The sequence below is a fragment of the Archocentrus centrarchus genome, chromosome 23, assembly GCF_007364275.1.
Source record: "Archocentrus centrarchus isolate MPI-CPG fArcCen1 chromosome 23, fArcCen1, whole genome shotgun sequence".
Taxonomy (NCBI): domain Eukaryota; kingdom Metazoa; phylum Chordata; class Actinopteri; order Cichliformes; family Cichlidae; genus Archocentrus; species Archocentrus centrarchus.
Genome location: NC_044368.1, coordinates 4604446 through 4623882, shown reverse-complemented (window position 1 = coordinate 4623882; position 19437 = coordinate 4604446). Strand labels below are relative to the sequence as shown.

At 41.6% G+C, this 19437-nt stretch overlaps 1 protein-coding gene across 1 annotated transcript in view; it reads left to right on the top strand.

The window, feature by feature from the left end:
* Positions 1 to 4591: 4591 nt before the first annotated feature.
* The window catches only part of LOC115773590 (transmembrane and coiled-coil domain protein 3), a 40832-nt gene continuing 25986 nt past the window's right edge, over positions 4592 to 19437 (top strand). The window contains exon 1 of the mRNA XM_030720406.1: positions 4592 to 4866. Coding sequence (XP_030576266.1) covers positions 4864 to 4866 — 3 coding nt within the window. The 5' untranslated portion in view covers positions 4592 to 4863. The remainder of the gene's footprint in view (positions 4867 to 19437) is intronic.

Below are 19437 nucleotides of genomic sequence, written 5' to 3'. Positions count from 1 at the left end.
AATTATGAACACATTAGAGTGATTACAGTGATATCAGTGTGAATTATTCAAGATCTTAATGAAATTCTCTCCACTTAATATCTTTATTCCTGGAACTCTGGATATGTATTACCATTTACTTGTCATGATATTCACACATGCATCATTTGTCTTTGTGATATATATATATATATATATATATATGTATGTGTGTGTATGTGTATGTATGTATATGTATATATATATATATATATTTTTTTTTTATATATCTCCTTGAGGCTTAATTTAATCTCTGAAACATTACTTGACACTCCATAAAAAGTGTGTGTCTCTGTATGTCAGTGATATCTTCTGAGGAACAAAGGAAATGAAGACACAAATAGACATTTTTTTCCCACAGAGTCACGTCTGCGAGCCCACGGTTTCTCTTCCTGTCAGACTCAGAGACGCAGCAATAACAGGGCTGAATCAGGACAGCTGTGGTTCACTTAGTTCCCAGTTTCCCCTCTCACTTTCTCCCTCCTTGTGTCACTTTCATTGTATAAAGAAGATTATGTGGCAGTGGGCTATGGGAACTGATATCAGCACTGACGTCAGTTTTACAGGCGCTGATGTAATGGACATTAATGCTGGAGGCTTTTATAGTTGGATCAGGTGACATACTGTGGTAGCGTTAACGTCACCTAAGTCACCAGTTCTGGCAAATAGTTAAAAACTAAATTTTCAAAACAATGACAAGACTCTGGGGATGTGCTGCTTTGCTTGTTATTAGACCACCTGTCATAAAACAAGAAAACACAGATATTTTAGAATTCTGTCAAAAACGTGTTTATTTATTAGGCAAATAAAATAATCTCAAACAGCTAAATAGTCCTTGTTCAGACATAGTAACCAAAAACCTTAATATTTTGCATGGGCTTGCATTCTTGTTGGCATTGTTTTTTTAACAGTCTTTTTTGTTATTGATTTTCAAATAGTTTCTAGCTGTCCCCAGAAACTTACTTTGGATGAAACCTTTGTATCTTTGAATCCATTAAATCCCAACTCTGTTCAATAGGATTCAAATCCAAGCTTTGGCTTGGCCAGTCCATCAGTATTAGTACTCCAGATTCGTTTTTCTTGGTCAGTCTCTGCACACCTTTGAAGGATGATTAGGGTTGTTGTCTCATTGGTGTATGAAACCACGACCGATCCGTTTCAGTCCAGAAGGGATTCCAAGATGCACCAAGATGTTGTGGTACTGTAGACCCATCGATTTTAACTAATTTGCCCACACCATTTCCGGAAATGGAACCACATTCCATAAAGGAACCTCCCTTTGGGTTTTCCCCAGCTTTTCTGCATCAACATAAATGTGACAAACTGGGACTCACTGGTCCAGAGCACCTTCTTCCAGTTATCTACGGTCTGGTGTTAATGTACTGCTCCCTGGAAGATCTGGGGTGTTTCTGGATGTTTGCAGGGCTCATAATAGCTTAGTAGTTGTGGAGACCTTCTCAGATTCTGATCAAGAAGCATTTATCTCTGCCTGAAGATCAGCAGTGATCATCCTTCTGTCTGTGGTACTTAAAATCTTTTGTTAATTACCAATACTGTTAATTTAGGGCAGCTGTGGAATAAATGCTAAGCCGACTGTTGCTGTAGAGTAAAGTAACATAGACACAGATTCTCATTCCCAGTTTGGCACTGTTGCTCGGTCAGATTCTCATGGCATCACACTTCGGCGCTTCAGCAGCTTATTATTTTTGACATGCAGGGTGGTATTCAACAAGTGGCATCGATCACAGGACTTCCACCCACGGGATAGGACTTTGTGACCTTTCTAGTACAGCAAATTCCTGACTTTCATTTTTGCCTTTTTATTTTAATTCCTGTGTGGCTACTTGGTTAAGGTCAATGTTACAATGTTACTTTCACATCTATTCCATGTGAACAGGCTGACTCGGTCATAATGTAAGCATTCCGAAACTACCTAAACATTCTAGAATTCCATAAAAACAGCCTGACCTGCCTCTAATTTAAACCTTCCTTGAGCCACTTACGGAATGCTTCACAGCTCTGGAACATTGTGACCACATTGTCTAAACATTCCAGAGCCTCTGCATCATTTTTTTTTTTTTACCTCACTCCATCACTGAAAAGCCTCACCAGAACGTCCTGATCCTCGCTTCACCCAAACAATCCCAATACCCACTTCCGGTAAACAGTGCAGACCATTATCAGTGTTCCGGAAGTCTCTGTAACATAGGTCAGAGTTATATCCCAGCTGAGATGGAGAGTCGAGTGGGAAGTCTGTGAAGAATGCAGCCAGTGCTCAAGGGAGAAGAGAACAATGGCATCTTCTTATAGCAGCAGACATTTTATGTAAACATATGTTTCCTCGAGGCAAACATAAGCTTTGCATCATTTTACGACAAGAAACTGTGAAGTTTAAACACTGGACTTTAAAAAATGCTGTAAGCTGCCTCTGGATTTGTAAAATAAGTGGATTTGTAGCTCTGTTATTCACTTGTTAAAGATCAAAGGAGACATTTAGATGAAGATGCAGAGCACGCTTGTGTCTGCATGGATACATTTGAGGTTTTCTTGTAGAAAATCAGAGCAGTTACAGCTTTAAAATGCTTTTCTGCTCCTGCTTTCCAGCCTGTCAGAAGTGTGGACTTATCCATTAGATTTCTGCTCTTAATGGTAGTCACACGCTCATGAACCCGGATATAAAGCTCTCCCAGAATCAAATCAATTTGAGAGTACAAACAGACCACCAATCTGTTCCTAATTAAATGTCACAATTAACTCTCCGCCTGCTATCTCTCTTTCACACAAATGGATTTTATACATCAATACTCAGGGGAAATGGAGTGGAAGTGTATCAGGTTATTAGGATTGATCATGGCGGATTCATCCTGAAGCTATGCTGATGACCTAAAGATGCACGTGCACACTTGTGGAAATAACACGATTTGATCCGCTTGGAACAGATTCGAATTTCGATATGGGAGCTCGTGCGCCGCAGGCCTGCCTCAGTGCCGGGTGCCGTACGCTCCCCTGCAGGTTGAATCACCGAGCCCCGCAGCATCCAACTTGTCAACACACACTTGTCACAGTGATTAACAGCCAGCTGACTCACCCAGCCACATAAAGTAGGCCTCAGGTCTGCAAGTGCATAAGAGAGAAGAAAGTGATAGAGAATGGCAGAAGAGTCGGACACTGCCTGTATGCTGGTGTGTTTTTCATTTCATGGGAGGTCAAGGGTGAGGTCGAGTGCCAGCCACAGGACTTAAGCTGTGAGGATTAATTCTTAATGTCTGCTTTGACAGAAAACTATCAGCAGGCCCAGATCACATGACACAGCCACGAATCATACTAATTGGTTTCTTTATCAGTAGGGCCAGAGTGGAGCTGCTGTGCCTTTAAATCATTCATGAATCAATCCCCAGACCTTTGAGGAGTAATTCATCTAGACTGTGTCCCGTCTATCTCGTTATCTATGCAATTATGTGTTTCCACCAGGTGTAAACAAGAACTTTGGCAAAATATAGGTTATATTAAAGATGGCAAATGTACAAAAGCTAGCAGAGTATATTTCTGTATCTTCAAATGCGTCTGGAAGGGATAGCAGTACTGGATTTTCAATGCAGTACTCTCACTCACTCACTCACTCACTTTAAAAAGATTAATCCCATCAATCCAAGAGCTCAACCTTAAAATCCACCTTCACAGAAGTGATTATTCAAATGTACAGTGCTTTTATGATTGAGGTTGTAGACAGTGCTGCTGTGGTACTGATCTGAATTATATATGAAATTAGATTAATATCTCCATTACATAACAGTATAATATTCTGTACCTGTATCACACCTTGCCTGAGGTGACATCAAATAGCTCACATGATGGTGGTGAGGGGCAATGTCTCACAGACGTTTCGCGGTACTTCGCGGTCTGACTTCATTGTGCTAAGTGTAAAGTTTAGTGTGAGGATGTTTTTCAGAGACTGGCCTGCGCAGAGTCCTGACCTCAACCTGATAAAACACCTTTGGGACGAATTAGAGCGGAGCCTGTGAGCCAGGCTTCTTGTCCAACATCAGTGTCTGATTTCACTAATGTGCTTCTGGAAGAATGGTCAAAAATTCCCATAAATACACTCCTAAACCTTGTGGAAAGCCTTCCCAGAAGAGTTGAAGCTTTTATAGCTGCAAAGGTTGGGCTGACATCATATTAAACCCTGTGGGTTAAGAATGGGATGTCACTCAAGTTCATAGGTGTGTGAAGGCAGACGAGCGAATACTTTTGGCAATATAGTGACTGTAAAACGAGCCTCATCAAATATTTGTGGCCTGGGGTCTGTTTGTAACTTGATGACCCCTGGGCCAGAGTTTCCATTAGATAATACAGCTTGTGTCTGTGTTTTTGTTATTGATATTAATGTTTTTTAAATATTAATAAAGCTATTGTTAAGAGAAAAAACCCAGCACGGTTAATTGGAGGACCTGAGAGGCCCAAACTCTCTCTTTATGAATTAATAAAAGTAGGAGTATTCGAGATGCTTGCCAGCCCCTCCCTCTGTGAAAAGCGGTGGGCGGGGCGTAGCCGCACGCTGTGTGTCCGCTGCTCGCCGGGTTTAGGAGGATTATCGCGGCAGGCTGGTTAGGAAAGGGAGTCGCACCGTCGCCCGCAGCCGTTGCTCCGCTTCCAGAAGCGGCGTCAGGTGGAAGAGGGGGAGCCGTGATGGCACGTGCTGCATCAGCGGTGCTAACGGGTAGTTTTCTCGCGGAGGAAAGCACAGGGCAGGCGGTTTGAGCCCGAAGATTATGTCCGGAGCTGGTTTTGCTGCTGCTGTGGAGCAAAGTTTGGAAGTAGGGATACGCTCACATCAGCGGCGGTAACATGGTAAATATGCCTTTTCTGCTCCTCAGTTAGCGAGCTAACGTCTTAAAAACTGTTGCATCTGCTCTCTGGCGACCTAAAATCACCAACCAAGAGCTTATAAGTTATTTATAACCGTCGATTTTCTGTTATTGGGATAAAGTGGAGTTCCTCCCCTTTCAATCGCAAACAGCTGTTAGTCCCGACGCGTACAGTTTTCACCCACGTCACACTTCATTTCAGAAATCCCGTTTTTCCCTGCTTGTTGGGATTTGTGCATTTTGTGTACACAAACAAAATATTTGCACACCTAATTTTCAACGTTGGGGGCTTTCCTTGAATTCGGCATATATCTGGTACTCTAATCAGTGCTCCTGTTTTAAGTTGAACCATTTTTAAATTGATCATTGATCGTTTTAATGAGGTGTGAGGTATCGTTAAAGTGGCCAATTTCTTAATGGAGTTTAGTGGAGATGATCGGAGCTTATTACAGTGATCTTGTCCTATTTTTTACTTTTATTTCTGGCCATTTGATAAACAATAAAGCATTTTATGCACGAGTAAAGGAAATCTGATTAAGAAAACCGGTAAAAAACAAATAAATCTTTTTACTGTAGGGTTGTCAAACTCCCATGCAGCCCATTTTTTAACTCAAATAGGTCCAGACGAGTAAACTCACTGGATAATAACTGTTTTTAAAATGTTTTAAAACCTTCCGAAATCAACTTAAACTCTCAGCGGAATCTGAAGAAAGAACTGACTTTATTGCCAAAATATCTGTATATTGTCTTACAGAGATCAGCTGAAGTGGAAGTTGAGCTGCTGTCCCTCATTTTGAAGTTAATCTGGCTTCATTAATAATCAATGGTCCAAAATTACACATGAAAAGATCACATAAAGTATGCAAAAAACATCTGTACCAGTGAATTGGTAGCATGTGGTTCTAAATCTTATATTTGACTAATAAAAACCCCACAATTATTTCCTTTTCAGAAGCATTCAGCCTGCATGGCTGCTTTAAATGTGTTAACTCTTGCAGCTACAAACATTTCACTTCACCTTTACCAGCTTTACCCTTTATGATCGGAACAACCCAACAACGAGCAAACAGAAAAAGAAAGCAGCTCAGCAGAAATATGATCGAGCCCACATGATTTTGTTTCCTGGCTGCTCTTGTATAGCCTGATGCACCTCATGTTTTGTAATGGTCACTGAGTCGTTACTCGCAGCATCATCAACCATATACAGATGCCTTTGAAAAGTCAACACTCTAAGACCTTTATCTGGCTTAGCTGGAAAACTCTGTCACGGCAGAGTCGTGGGGTACACAGATTATGATGAAATATGATGAAATCGGGAGTAGAGCTTCAATAAAGACAGAGAGGCTTCTAATAACTGTGTGAAACTGGAGGGAGGGGATTTTCTGAGAGAGCCTGCAGCCCCTAAAGAGACGTGAAAGCAGGTGATTAATAGGCAAAACAGGTTAACGGGTTATAAGGATAAAAACAAGCATACTTAAGGGTACATTTTAGCTTCCTTTTATTCACTCGGCGAGTGATTTGGGAAGGTCGCTCTTAAATATGTAGTTCACATGCTGAAAATACGGATCAGCTTTAGTCCCACATTGTCCCACACTAACTTAATCTTTGCCCCACATACAGTCGGGCAGGATCTCCTCATCCTGTGGAGACATGAGAGAATTTTTGAACTGTAATTGGTTTTTATCTCTCCAGTCTTCTTTTAATAGATGTAAAGTTGACTGTTTGCAAAACAGTGGGTTAGTGTGTACTCACCACAGAGGAAGTCAGTGGTGGGGCAGGTTTGTTGGGTCTGTCTGCAGATTCTTTCACTGATTAGGTGAAGTTATTATATGTTGCTATTATGTGCAAATCTTGTGGCGTAGATATGAACATGAAGGCTCACTAGGGAAATTCGTTGTTGTCTGGAAGTGCATTTAAATTCCTCAATGACTTCTTGTCAGAGGGGGGGGACAAATGGGCATACAGTGCTTTGCTGTGGTGAGTTGATTCCAGTGATAATCCTCCTTAAGGTTCAGTGATGTGACATGTTATGACAGGAAAAAACACATTCCTCCTTGACACAGTTTGTGAAGCCCTTTGCAGAACAATCGAGCTGACTTATAGTTTAGGAGTTGTGTGACAGTCGTGGGCTGCATGTGAAAGGTGGATGTAGCCATAGTGGCGTCACCCACTCTGCCGTTTGAAGCTTCAGAGTTATAATTTTGGCTGCCACCATGTTGTTTGTTTTTGGAGCCAGAATTGACCGTATTTAGAGGAGAGGGCGGAGGTGGAGTGCAGCATACCTTTGGTTGTGGCTTGCAGTCTAGTTCAGTACAGTTTGAAAGGAAGGTTGTTTTTAGGATGTTGTGCTTATGAGTTATGGATTTGGGAAGCTCAGGATTATGAATATCTTTCCAACTTTACCAAACGGTAAGCGTTAAAATTTAAAAGTCGCCATCATTTTGGTGTTTTTAAAGTCTCGCTCGCTTCCTGTTGCTTCGCCGGTTCAGCTCTCTGCAGTGACAACAGCAGCTAAGACAGCAAAGATTATTCACCGAGCATCTCACTGGTCTGCTTGTCTGTTAAGAAAGCAGCTCTCGATGCAATCCTCGAGTCAGGTTGCCAGGTTGCGACAGACAGGTTTAATATAAGAGCGGCGTGTTTAATGTTTGCAGTGACTATTTTTGGTAGACAACCTGGAAACTTGGCTAACACCAGGTATAGCTTGAGGGTTATTACAGGAGTTAAAAAATATTGTGATTTCACTCATCAAAGCTGAAGCTCACACTTGTTGGAGAGCCCGTAGCTCACAGCAGGATGTGTTGTTTGTCAGATAACTCTACCAAAAATGCTCCAAATGGTGCCAGCAGAGGCGAGGCTTAGCAAATGGTAGCTGGCTATGCCTCGCTGTGCCGGCACAACCTTACCAGTATCCAGACGGATGAGTTATTAAAAAATGCCTTTCACAGGTATTCAGTTTGGCTTAATTTGATTGGTTAAAGAGCTGCAGTTCTTTCAGAGATGGTAACAGCATTGTTTTTGTACTGTGCACCGTATCTCTGTGGTGCACAGGTACACTGAGGCATTTTTCAGCCCGTGACACCTTTCGTGAGTTGTTAAGCGACTGGAGGCAAACCATCATATCCTCACTTGTTATCCTATATGTGAAAACACTCAGGGGATACTTGTGGTCGACTGAGCATCTTTGCAGCGCTGCTTCACATTTAGCTTGGTGCAGACATACTTTACTGCCTTCCCCAAAGGCACCTTAGCAGGTTATAGTCATTCAGTTTCCTCAAGCACATTTTCCCACTCAGGAGCTGAAGAGTCTGAACACTGAAGCATGCACAGTTTCCCTCAGTAACACCTTTCTTTCCCTGCCTGCGTCACTGGTATTTGCACATATAATTTTGTCTTGTTCACTGTTTTTGGATGTCAAATGTTTCTTTATTTTTGGTCACTTGCCTTCTAACTAATCTAACTGTAATACAGCAAGAAGAAAGAGCATTGTGGGTAATGCACACTTAAACCTTTGGCATTTCCTCAGCATCCCTGTTGAGTTGAGCGGGTTGCAGTCTGGTGAAGGACCCACATCAGCAGCTGTAGAGACTCAGTGTCCAGTTTCTCCCATTACATCGATGCAACTAACATCCTAAAATATTTACATATTAGTGTTAGTCCGTTTGCTCTTTTCTGTGTTTAGATAAGCTGTGTGTGTATGCAGAGAGGTGTATAATTATTACATCAAGTAGGTTTTGCTCAAAAGATCACTTTCAAAGAAGGGCTTTCTTCCTCTCCGTGTTGTAGGTTTGTGTTTTTGATCCAGAGGAAGGAGATGAGGTGTGTTTCCTCCTCCAGGCTCCTGATAGTATTCCCTCTAGGCAGCGTTTGTTTGCAGTTCTTTTCTTTTCGTGTCTGTGAAGATTTGGGATTGTTTTCCTCAAGGCCTATTTCCACGCTTTTTGGCACAGACACAGCAGCAATTTATTTACTATTTCTAAAAATATAATGCACTGCTGACAGTTAAATCAAGTTTGTTCGTGCATTCGGTTCATGCATAGATCGTTCCCTCAAGTGCTGGATTGCTACATATCCAAAAAGACAACTTGCAACAAATGCAAGATAAATATATCCTATATAAGTGCAGTTTTTCCAGCACATTTAAATACCTTATTTCCTGTTAAGAATCATAGTTATTCCTTGGAATACAATTGTTTTTATTTATTTTTGACCCTTATTTAAGCCTTAAATTTGATGGGCAGAAATCAGTTTTAAAGGGCAGCCAATAGTTATTACATGTAATATTAATTATTGTGGTCTATCATTTCTTGTTTAATCCTCTGGTTTGGGTTAAAGAATATTGTAGGAAATGGTTTCAAATACACAGTATTTCAATCATAGGTTCAGATAGTTGAAGACAAAAGATCATGTTTGTCCAGCTAGAGAAATTAGGAAAATCTGACTATTAAAGGGACTGAAAGCAGTCATTTTAATAAAAAAAAAAACTTTTATTTAATAACTGATCAAAATGTATTTTCTCAGAATCAAATAATCAGCTAATGGTTGCATCATTTATCTTAGAAACCTAGCGAGCACATTAAAAGTCTTTCCACTCCATCCATCCATCTTCTACCACTTATCGAGGTGGCATTGTGTTTAAATCAGGATAAACAGGATATTAAAAGTCACTCATCATCAAAATTTCCCAGTTCTTCCTGAATAAGATATGTTAACCCCCGTGCCAGTTCTGGGTCTGCTCTAGGGTCTTCTCCCAGCTGGTTGTGACTCAGAAACCTCCAAAAGAAAGCACTGAGGAGTAGTGGCTCCAGTCTAAGCTCCCTATGGATGGCTGAGCTCTTCACCCCAACACCGAGCCCAGCGATCTCATTCTTTCGGTCACTGCCCACAGCTCATGACCTTAGGTGAGGGCTGCATTGTAGATGAACCTTGAAATCGGCCGCTTTCACCACAACAGTCTGGTGCAGTACCGGCATTGCTGCTGATTCTATGCTGATGTGCAGCAGCAACCCGCCCCCATTTTTTTAATGTCAGAATTTTTTTTAATTAATCCAAAAAAAATTCCATAAATCAGCCAGCTGTGTCAAGCATCACAGTTGTTAGATCCATCTCTGGGGATTTAGCTCAATATCTGCTGGCTGACACAACAACAGAACGAGAGGAGGAGCTATATTTATTCTCCTGAAGTTCTGCAGTGATTGAATCCATACATTCATATTTTCTTCTTGCCTGTTTCTCTTTATTAAATCATAAAAGAACTCCCAGAGGAAGGCAGAGGCTGGAACACTGGTGTGGCAGACTGTTGCTAGTGATTTAATAGTAAAAAAAATGTGTGCTCATCTCTAGCTGTGACTGCGCACTGTGAAACAGCTAAATTATGATTATTTATTTGACTTTTTTTTTTTTTTTTAACTTTTGCTACTTCTACCCTGACTTCTACCCTGACCCACGTCTGACCCGGTTGCAGTTGTCGGTGTCCTCGATGTCATTTAGCTACTTCTTGAGAGAGCTTTGGACAGACTCCAGCTCCACCGTCTGCTGTAATGCTAATTGTGAGGCACTAAGGGAGTAGCAGTGGTGTGTTTGCCCAGGTACATCTCTGCATACACAGTGGGTAACAAGTGGTGCTGGGCAAACCAAACCCCGCTCCTGTCACAAACATTGTCCATAACTTTCCTTTGACCTTTATCTTGAGGTGAAGGTCGCCGAGAGTTCATAATATTTTCAGTTAAACAACCTCAGACTGGTAACTGTGCTGTGATATTGTTAACAAACATATCCCCCTCTGGGGATGGTGGTAACGAGAGAGACACCAGGGATGTTATAACATTTCCCACAAGCTTACATAATCCTATGGCTTGTAATACACTGGCAGAAACATACATACATATTAGTGTGTGTGTATGAGTTTATAAGCATGCCCCCTGCCCCGAGTACCGCCATAGATACAATGTAATCTTATTCTTTGAAGTAGAAAATAAAGCTTGTTCTCGAGTGTTTTTAGTGCAAAAGCCCCGATCAGAACTTGTATTTTGTTGCTCATGCTGTGAAGAATAGAAGAGACCTGTTTTCTCTGAATCCCGGGTTTTATGGCCAACGGACACACAAACTGCCCCAGTAGCACCACAAATCACAGTGATGAGCTGAGCCTCGTCTATTGTTTGGCCATTGAGGGAGAAGAAAATGGGAGGAGTGAATGTTGCTGAATGGGAGCCGACTGGTTTTCGCTTTTGACTCGCTTCAGTGGCGAGGTGCGAGGCCGGCGATAATCAGACGCGTCTGTTGTCAGGGCAACCGGTGGAATCTGCTTCCGACTTTTTATCACGTGAATGAATAAATAAATGAACAAATAAAGTCGATCAGATCAGGGAGAGAGATCTGAGATGTAAATCAGGGAGACTTTTCACATGTAGGTACACGGCTTTATCTCCCTGCCTTCGTCTCTCCCTCTCTGTGCTGCTGGATTAGGGATTGAGTGGGCTAAACTGACAGTGACACACACACACCAGCAGTGATGCCGGGTGTGTGAGTAACACGGTGCGGATTAACTGACACACAAATGCTACACCCATCAAAGAGATCCTGTGTTGGGTTCACACAGACACACACACATTAATCATATCGCATGAAGCCGATTCACTGCCAGGTTTTCCACTCTGTGAGACCGTGCATTTAGCTGTCTGCTTAAATTTGGCTCAGCACGTCCTGCATTTTATTTTTTTAACCACTTCAAATGAGCAGCACCCTGAGTTCCTGCCTCATTGCAGCGGGCTGTGATGACAGCTCAGTCAGAAACACAGTGAGGTCCAGAAGTATGTGGACGATGAGAACGCAGCTTTTGTAATTTTGCTCGTTCTCAAAGGGAGGACTCGTAGCATTTGGTGATGTCCATGGGTCCTGCACTTCAGGCAGTCACTGACTCCAAAAGATTTTCATAGAGCTATTTAAAAACAATCCTGATGTTTAAACTGATGCCAGTCTGCCCAGTTATTGTCAAGAATAAAAATGCTGATCTTGGATTGTGAAGTGTTCGCTGATTCTGTTTTTTTAAATATACTGTTGTTAATTTACTGTTTTGGGCTTTCTGTTTGTTGGCTGGACAAAACAAGCAGTTTGAAGAATCATCTCAGGCTCTTCTATAAAAATATTATAAGAGCAGATGCTGCTGTGCAGTGACCTTTTATTTACTAAATTAATAAACTCTTAGTATCTAAATGTGAAATCAGACTGGGTTTTTTGGCTGATTTAAAAAAAAAAAAAAAAAAGTTTCTGCCTATTAAATTTTTATCTGCTGACATTTTTGAATAACAGTTTCCACTCTGTATTATCACTGTTTTTTGACATTTTATTAAATAGAATACAACTTCATTTTCCATCAAAGTGGTATAATGCTTTTGTTGGCAGGAAGTCGCTGCTGTTCTGAGGTCAGTTGAACGTCACCAATTAATCGGCAGATTAACTGATAATAAAAATGAGTATTTGGTGTAGTCGTGCATTAATGTGGTACTTTGTGGCCTTGTGTTAGAAGCTGAAAACAAATTATTTTGCAAATCAGTCGCCATCGTTGTTGTGGACTGGTTTCTTATATTGTATTAAATAGAGCACATTTCCAGGTAACAGGTAACAGGTTGTTGTGTCCTTTATTTATCCAGCTAAAAGTCTCGTTGAGATTAAAATCTCTCTTCGTGGGCGATCTGGCCGTGGGGGCCAGCTAGTCCTGCAGTAATGCAACACTGTGTGTGGGTTTTATTTAAATGTCATTTAAATACAAACGGAGATGACCCAAAGTGCTTTCCAGTCAAGAAAGATGGAGTAACAGTACAATACACAGGATAGGAACTTAAAGCAAAAGTGAGAGAGAAATCTAAACCTTAATAGCCATATATGACAGGAATTTTACATAAGGCATGTCATTTTTTTGTTGTAAAGGTTCTGTGGATCAAACGTAGCTCTGTAAGCTTCGTCTCTGGCATCTGTTTATATTATATTTGCCTTTGTATGGGGTCATGTGATGGCCAGGATGCTGAGCTGTAGGCAAATGATCAGAACGTACCTTTTCTGAATGAAGGAATGAACTGCATGTTGGTTTGAAGTGGAAGGATTACATCAGAATGTAAACGTGTGGCCGCCCTGTTCTCTTTGGTACCGAGTAAGCCACGATAAATAAATCTGCAGATTATATCTGAGTCTCCTGAAATGCTCTTTGTGCACTGAGCACACCTGGTCTTATCAAAGTTTACATAATAGCATGAACTTGAAAGTATCATTTTAAAAAGATGGCTGAGGGGTATTAAAAATACATAATTAGTCGTTTTAGATTCAGACAAATAAGATTTGTGTATTGTTTTTAGTGTTAAAATGCTGGAATTTGCAACAGCCGTATTGAAAACAAAGGGTGAGCTGCAGCTTTAGTGAAATACACACTCTGCAGTGTGTAAATAAAGTCATAGCTATTTCCGTGGAGTCTCTGCCCCACTCACCTGCCAGTTCTTATGTAATTCACCGGGGGGGAGTTTGCATGTAGTTGTGTGCCAGCTCATTCAGAATGCGTGGAACATCTTTCAAGGTTACTATGCAGCTCTGGTTTGAACTCCTGCCAACATCTCGGTGTACTCAGCTCTTGTAAGTATGTTGGAGACTTTTTAATCAGGCCTCCAAAAATGGAGCATCGGTCTTTAGAGGAGTGGACTGTAATGAACGTTTTCCTTGATGAAGCTGGTATTTAAATACAAGACAGTTTGTATAGCATGCATGTCTCCACGAGCTCCTCCAGAGTCAGTCTCGTTTACGTGGAATTTAAATGCACTTGTACTTATATATAGTGCTTTTCTACTCTATTTCAGCACTCAGAGTGCTTTCTTACTACAAGCCTCATTCACCCATTCACACGAGTGCTTTCTTCCTATTAAAAAAACCAAAACTCGCATAGATTTTTGTCAAATGAGGTCACAGGCTCATTGCCTTCAATGTATGTGGACAGATCGTGCTTACATGCAGATTCATGCCCCAGAGGCCCTTTCTGAGCCAGGAAAAATTAAGCATTGCTGCTCCTAAGTATTTCAGGACAGGAGGTGCTGATATAATAATCAGTTTCCAGACATGCATCACTTACACAAGATGGTTTAAAGTTAAAAAAACTTTAAATGTTTTCATGCTAAAATACATCACCTTTTAACAATAACAAAACTATTTACTAAAAAACTAATAATTCAAAACTATTTCATGTTCCTGGCTGTAAACGATCGTGATTGAAGCCAGGCATTTTAACATGGGAGTCTGAGGAACTGCAGGTTTTTTTTAACCCTAGAGGATGGTATAAATAAATACATTGATTGCTTTACCTGCTCTTTTCTGGGTTTTGCCCTTTGCATTTATACTCAGCCCAACAAAGCTTAACAGATTTAAGTGATTTCTCATGGCAGCTCCTGTTCTAGTTGGCGCTGACAGTGAGCTTCATCATCACAGCTAGTGGTGATGCTACTGGCTGGCTGCAGTGCAGAAACACCGCTCTTACATTTTTCTTTCTCTGGCGTTTTCTTGTTTTTAGCTGCTGAAGTGGACTCCAAGCTGTTCTTAACATACCCTGTCTGAGATGGACTGTGGAGAGACATGAAAAAATAATTAGCCAAACTGACAGTGTGTGTGCGTCACTGGGCTGAAATGAGCAGAGCATAAATGGCTGCTTTTTTTCTGTTGCACACTGACCCGTCTGTACTCATGATATACAATTATTTAACACTTTGATAGTCACAACTAAAACTAATCAAGTCTTAGAGCAATTTGACAATAAACTGACTGATCTTGGTGCACCTTTATGGTAATTTGTCATTTTGAAGTCCTGATCTGTCAGTTATTTGCCCCTTTTTAATATAATTGCAAAGTTACCACAGAGTTTAAGAGCACCGTGGACTACAAACTACTGGATGTGTGTGGAACAAACCGCACCCATGCAAGATTTGGAGATTCTCCTCAGGAGAAAAGTGGGAGGAGGGCGCCTGAGGAAAATGAGCAGGGAATGAGCTCATCTGGATCTACAAACCTACATGTACAGTTTTAAACTGGTCTGTCTTGTTCTTTTAATAATGTGTCTTAATGGAAGGAGGATTTAGATGGAAAGCTGTAACTGAAGGGTTGTGCCGGGATTGTGCAACTTAATTGCTTCTGAAAAACGGAGATGTGTGAAGGAGGAAATCCGCTGGTTTGACTAGGAAGTGGATGTCCTGCTGGAAGTACTGTAACTAGCAGTTGGAAAGGAAAGTGAACAAGATTTTTGTTCCTTCCCCATCCAGGACCAGACTGATGAGCCAGACTGTGGTGTCCGTGGGCCCTGGACTGTAGTGCTGAATGCCGAGCCTCATCCATAATCCTTAACTTTTGCCTTATAAGAACATACCTGCCTTCTGTGTTAGTTTGGTGGTTGGATTTTGCAGTATGTCAGAAATGTGTTACCTGCTGTGGTGCCTTCAGACAGAGTGAGGAAGACGAACCTTAATGAGAACACTGGCTACACTGTTTATGGCAGGCACCGACATTTCTCCATGCTGGACAAACCCTGCATTATACATATATATGATTTATTCATTAAGTGAATGAAACATATGACACGGGGTCATGAATTTACGGATCTGACTTTAACCAAGCCTGTTAGCAATTTATTGACTAGAATATACACTGCTCAAGAAAATTAAGGGAACACTTAACATCAAATCATAATGAATGAAAAATGTAAACTTTTATTGACATACTGTACAGGATGCCAGCCTGTCGCAGGGCCATGACAGAGAGACAACCATTCATGCTCGCATCTACACCTACAGGCAATTTAGGATCAACAATTAACATAATATACATACTGCATGTTATGTAATTTGTCGAGAACAAAATAAATAAATATATATATACACACATAAAATCTTTTTTTTAAAGGCATTACTAATTTCTATGTACATTTTTATTATTTTTATTAGACTCTACTAGAGCAGAAACAAGTAGTCTTAGTTCTCCCATTAAGGCAACGTTTTTCTGATTGGTTGCCCCTCGTAAACATTGGATTTTGAGCAGCAGGTGGGTGGGGCTGCCTCATGTGACCATTTAGGAATTTGTTTTTAAATAAAGGTTTGAGCAACACTGCTCTGTGCAAATGTATTCAGCTACAGTCCTGTTTATTTCCTGTGCTCGCAGTGACTTGGCACCATATTTTCATTGCGGCTCCAATATTTGTTGAGGTAGAGTGCCGCTGTTTTTGCCTGGCTGCTCGTAGACGTTTCTCAGTTTCAGGCTGGGACTGAACAGAATAAGAATTATTACACAAATAATTGTGTTATCCCATTAAATGAACACCGTCTACATTTCAGTATTGGTGAAACAGGAGCTTTACTGACCTCACAAAATTCTCAGTGCTCAGTGCATATGCTGCCTACAGTACTGGGGGAGAAAAAAACAGTACAGTTGAGTTTTCAGAATTTTAGTATCAAAAGATAGTGTAAATATTGGTTCTGGTTAGATTAGAGCTGCAAACACTGTCTGAAACACAGCGTTTAGAGTCTGAGACCTGAGCTTGTGGCTCTCAGGGAATACTTGCACTACGCTGACATCAGTATTTGAAACTTTGGCCATGTTTAATATGCGCAGCCACCTTTGTATCAGAGCATGTGACAGAAGAGAAGTAAAAGCATAAAGAGTGCCCCATAAAGAGTTCCTTTTATTTGACTGTGGTTTATTATTTGAATACATGATGCAGTGACACTGGTGAGGCAGAAAATTTTGGGAAAAAACATAATAGCTTTAGCAACTTTAAGATTTAACAGTGACTCCGGTTCATAGCTGGTTATTGAGTCTCTCATGTTTTTATTGAAGTATCTTTAGAGAAGCGGGTGGATGTCTGCAGGGATGTTCTATGATATGGAGGTCAGTATATTGCATATACTGTTAAATGGTGTTACATCTGCGATACAAACTAAAAGTGTTGTGAATAATATGATGGAGGATGGGATTTACGATTATTCATCAGCGAGGTTAACTCTGCTGTAGTTCATAGTTTTGTGAATACAGGTCACCTTTGCAACCTGTACAGTGTGATTAAAATTTAAAAATGGGCAAATGTTCCCTTAAAGGCCGCAGTAATAAACTCTGACCTTAACTTGTGAGTCTTCTTTTGAAGCGCTAATCTGATTCTGACGGTCCACCTGTGGAGTTCAAACACTGACCTCAGCTTATTCTGGCCGTGGCAGGCCTGAGAGGAGTGAGAAAGAGGGTCTTCATCACTTCCTCTTCCACACCCTTTAAATCTATTTCTGTCTTTTTCTCACACATCTATATCCTCACTCCGCTGTGTTTCCCGCGGAGCCTTTGAGGTCGCTGTCTGAACGGGAGCTGCTGGATAATCTTTACTCTGAAAAGCAGATTAAAATCTCAGATTACAAGAGGAGAGGAGAGAGAACAGGAGGGAGGATTACAACTTTTTTTTCTCCCCTCTTTTTTCCACCCATTGAGTCCCAAACTGTACGTGGGCGTGCAGAGCAGGTTGTATACAGGCGTACATGTGGCTCAGGCTTTCCCACACATCCATAAACCCTTTTTCTCAGATACTGAAGTACATCTGGTTCTAAGCTAAAGACTTGTTTATGAGGGTTGTTGCTATATATGTAGTATTACTGAATCATTAGCTGATGCCGAGCTCCTGTGATAGTAAACGAGCTGCCAGCTGGTTATTGATTTTGGCTCAAAATCCATTCACTTACGCTCTCATTTTCAATCTGTTATTTATTGATTTGCTTTATTTCCTTAGTTTTTCCAGCAGATCAGTGTTGGACTAAATCACCTCAGAGGGCCACATCATCACCTCTCAGCTCTGCTCTTTTCTTTGGCTGCAGGACGTTTATCTCAGCTTGAACCACAGTGAACCACCAGCTGAGGCTTAATGTTTCCTTGAACTATGGGAAATGATCCAAATGAAATGCAAATAAAGTGAACTTCAGCGTGCCTCCCTAAATATAGCACATTGTCATCAAATATCATTAGCACAGACATTAGTGTAATTGCGTCAAACACTTGACACCAGATTGCTGAAAAGAGTGGTACCATCCAGTGTAACTTCAGAGTAGACCATGCGTGCTCTTCTGCTTAGATATTTTCCTCTTCATGCTCTAAAACCCATGGATTGTGTTATGAAAGGAGGCCGTGGGCTCTTATCCGTCTGATGGGCTCGACACACGGGGAGCGACAAACGACAGCGACGAATGGGTCGCATCGCCACTGGGGTGAAACCGAACACACGGGACGCGATAGCGACGGCAGCTTTGCGAATCGCGCTCTTACGTCACCCGTCTCCAAGAAATGTGATTGGTTATGAAACTGGAGGGATTTAGACATTTTCAAAGCAGTCCATGTCAGACACGGCAATAAAGATGAGGAGTCTGAAGATGGGCAGCACGGTGGCGTAGTGGTTAGCACTGCTGCCTCACAGTTAGAATACCATCTGGAAGGCCTGGGTTCGATTCCACCTTGGCCCAGGCCTCTCCCTCTCTCTGTGTGGAGTTTGCATGTTCTCCCCGTGCTTGCGTGGGTTTCCTCCGGGTACTCCGGTTTCCTCCCACATTCCAAAGACATGCACTTACTGGGGTTAGGTTAATTGGCTAATCTAAATTGCCCATAGGTGTGAATGAGAGCATGAATGTGAGTGTGAAAGGTCGTTTGTCCCTCTGTGTTGGCCCTGCAACAGGCTGGCGACCTGTTCAGGGTGTACCCTGCCTCTCGCCCTATGACAGCTGGGATAGGCTCCAGCCCCCCCGCGACCCTTAACAGGATGTGCGGAAGCGAATGGATGGATGGATGGATGGAGTCTGAAGATTTTATTGGAACTGACAGAAATCTTGCTGTTAAGTCTCCTCTACAAAAGAAAAAGACAACCTCGCGTTCATCCTATATTAGCACAAAAGTCCTCTCTATCCGTCTGTTTAACGTTAGTCTTGCACCAACACGTTCTCATATGGCTGCCTTTTATGTTTAACTCGATAATCACTGCGTGAAGTGTCATATAATATAGGAAAGTCAAACACAGCTAAAACGATGCTTTCCTTCCTGCTGAAAGTGGTTGCAGACTGCAGTGTGTAGCATACTCTTCGCTCATTGGTCAGTCAATGAAACTCTTGCTGATTGGTTTAGTGCCACGCGACAGCGACAAAAGTAGAACATTTTCCAACTTGTTGTGTCGCGTCGCCTGGTCGCGTGTGCACGTCTACGTGTACGAGCTCGAAATTTCACATGCACGAATGTCGCCGGTCGCTTAGCTGGAGGAGGGCAAGCGATTGTCGCCTCATCGCACAAGCTCCATAGGAAATGAATGGAGAGCGAGCGACGTCGCTCCCCGTGTGTCGAGCACCTTACGCTGCAGACGAGTAGCAGCATCCTCTTAGCATGTGGGAGCTAAAAGGTTTTTGCAAAATGTAGCCTGAATGTTTAAAAGCATACTTTTTTTTTTTTTTTTTGGACATATGAGTGGTTTAGTAACAGGGAGGGTGAGGTAGTTCGGTCAGCGTGACATTTTTCACAGTTTATT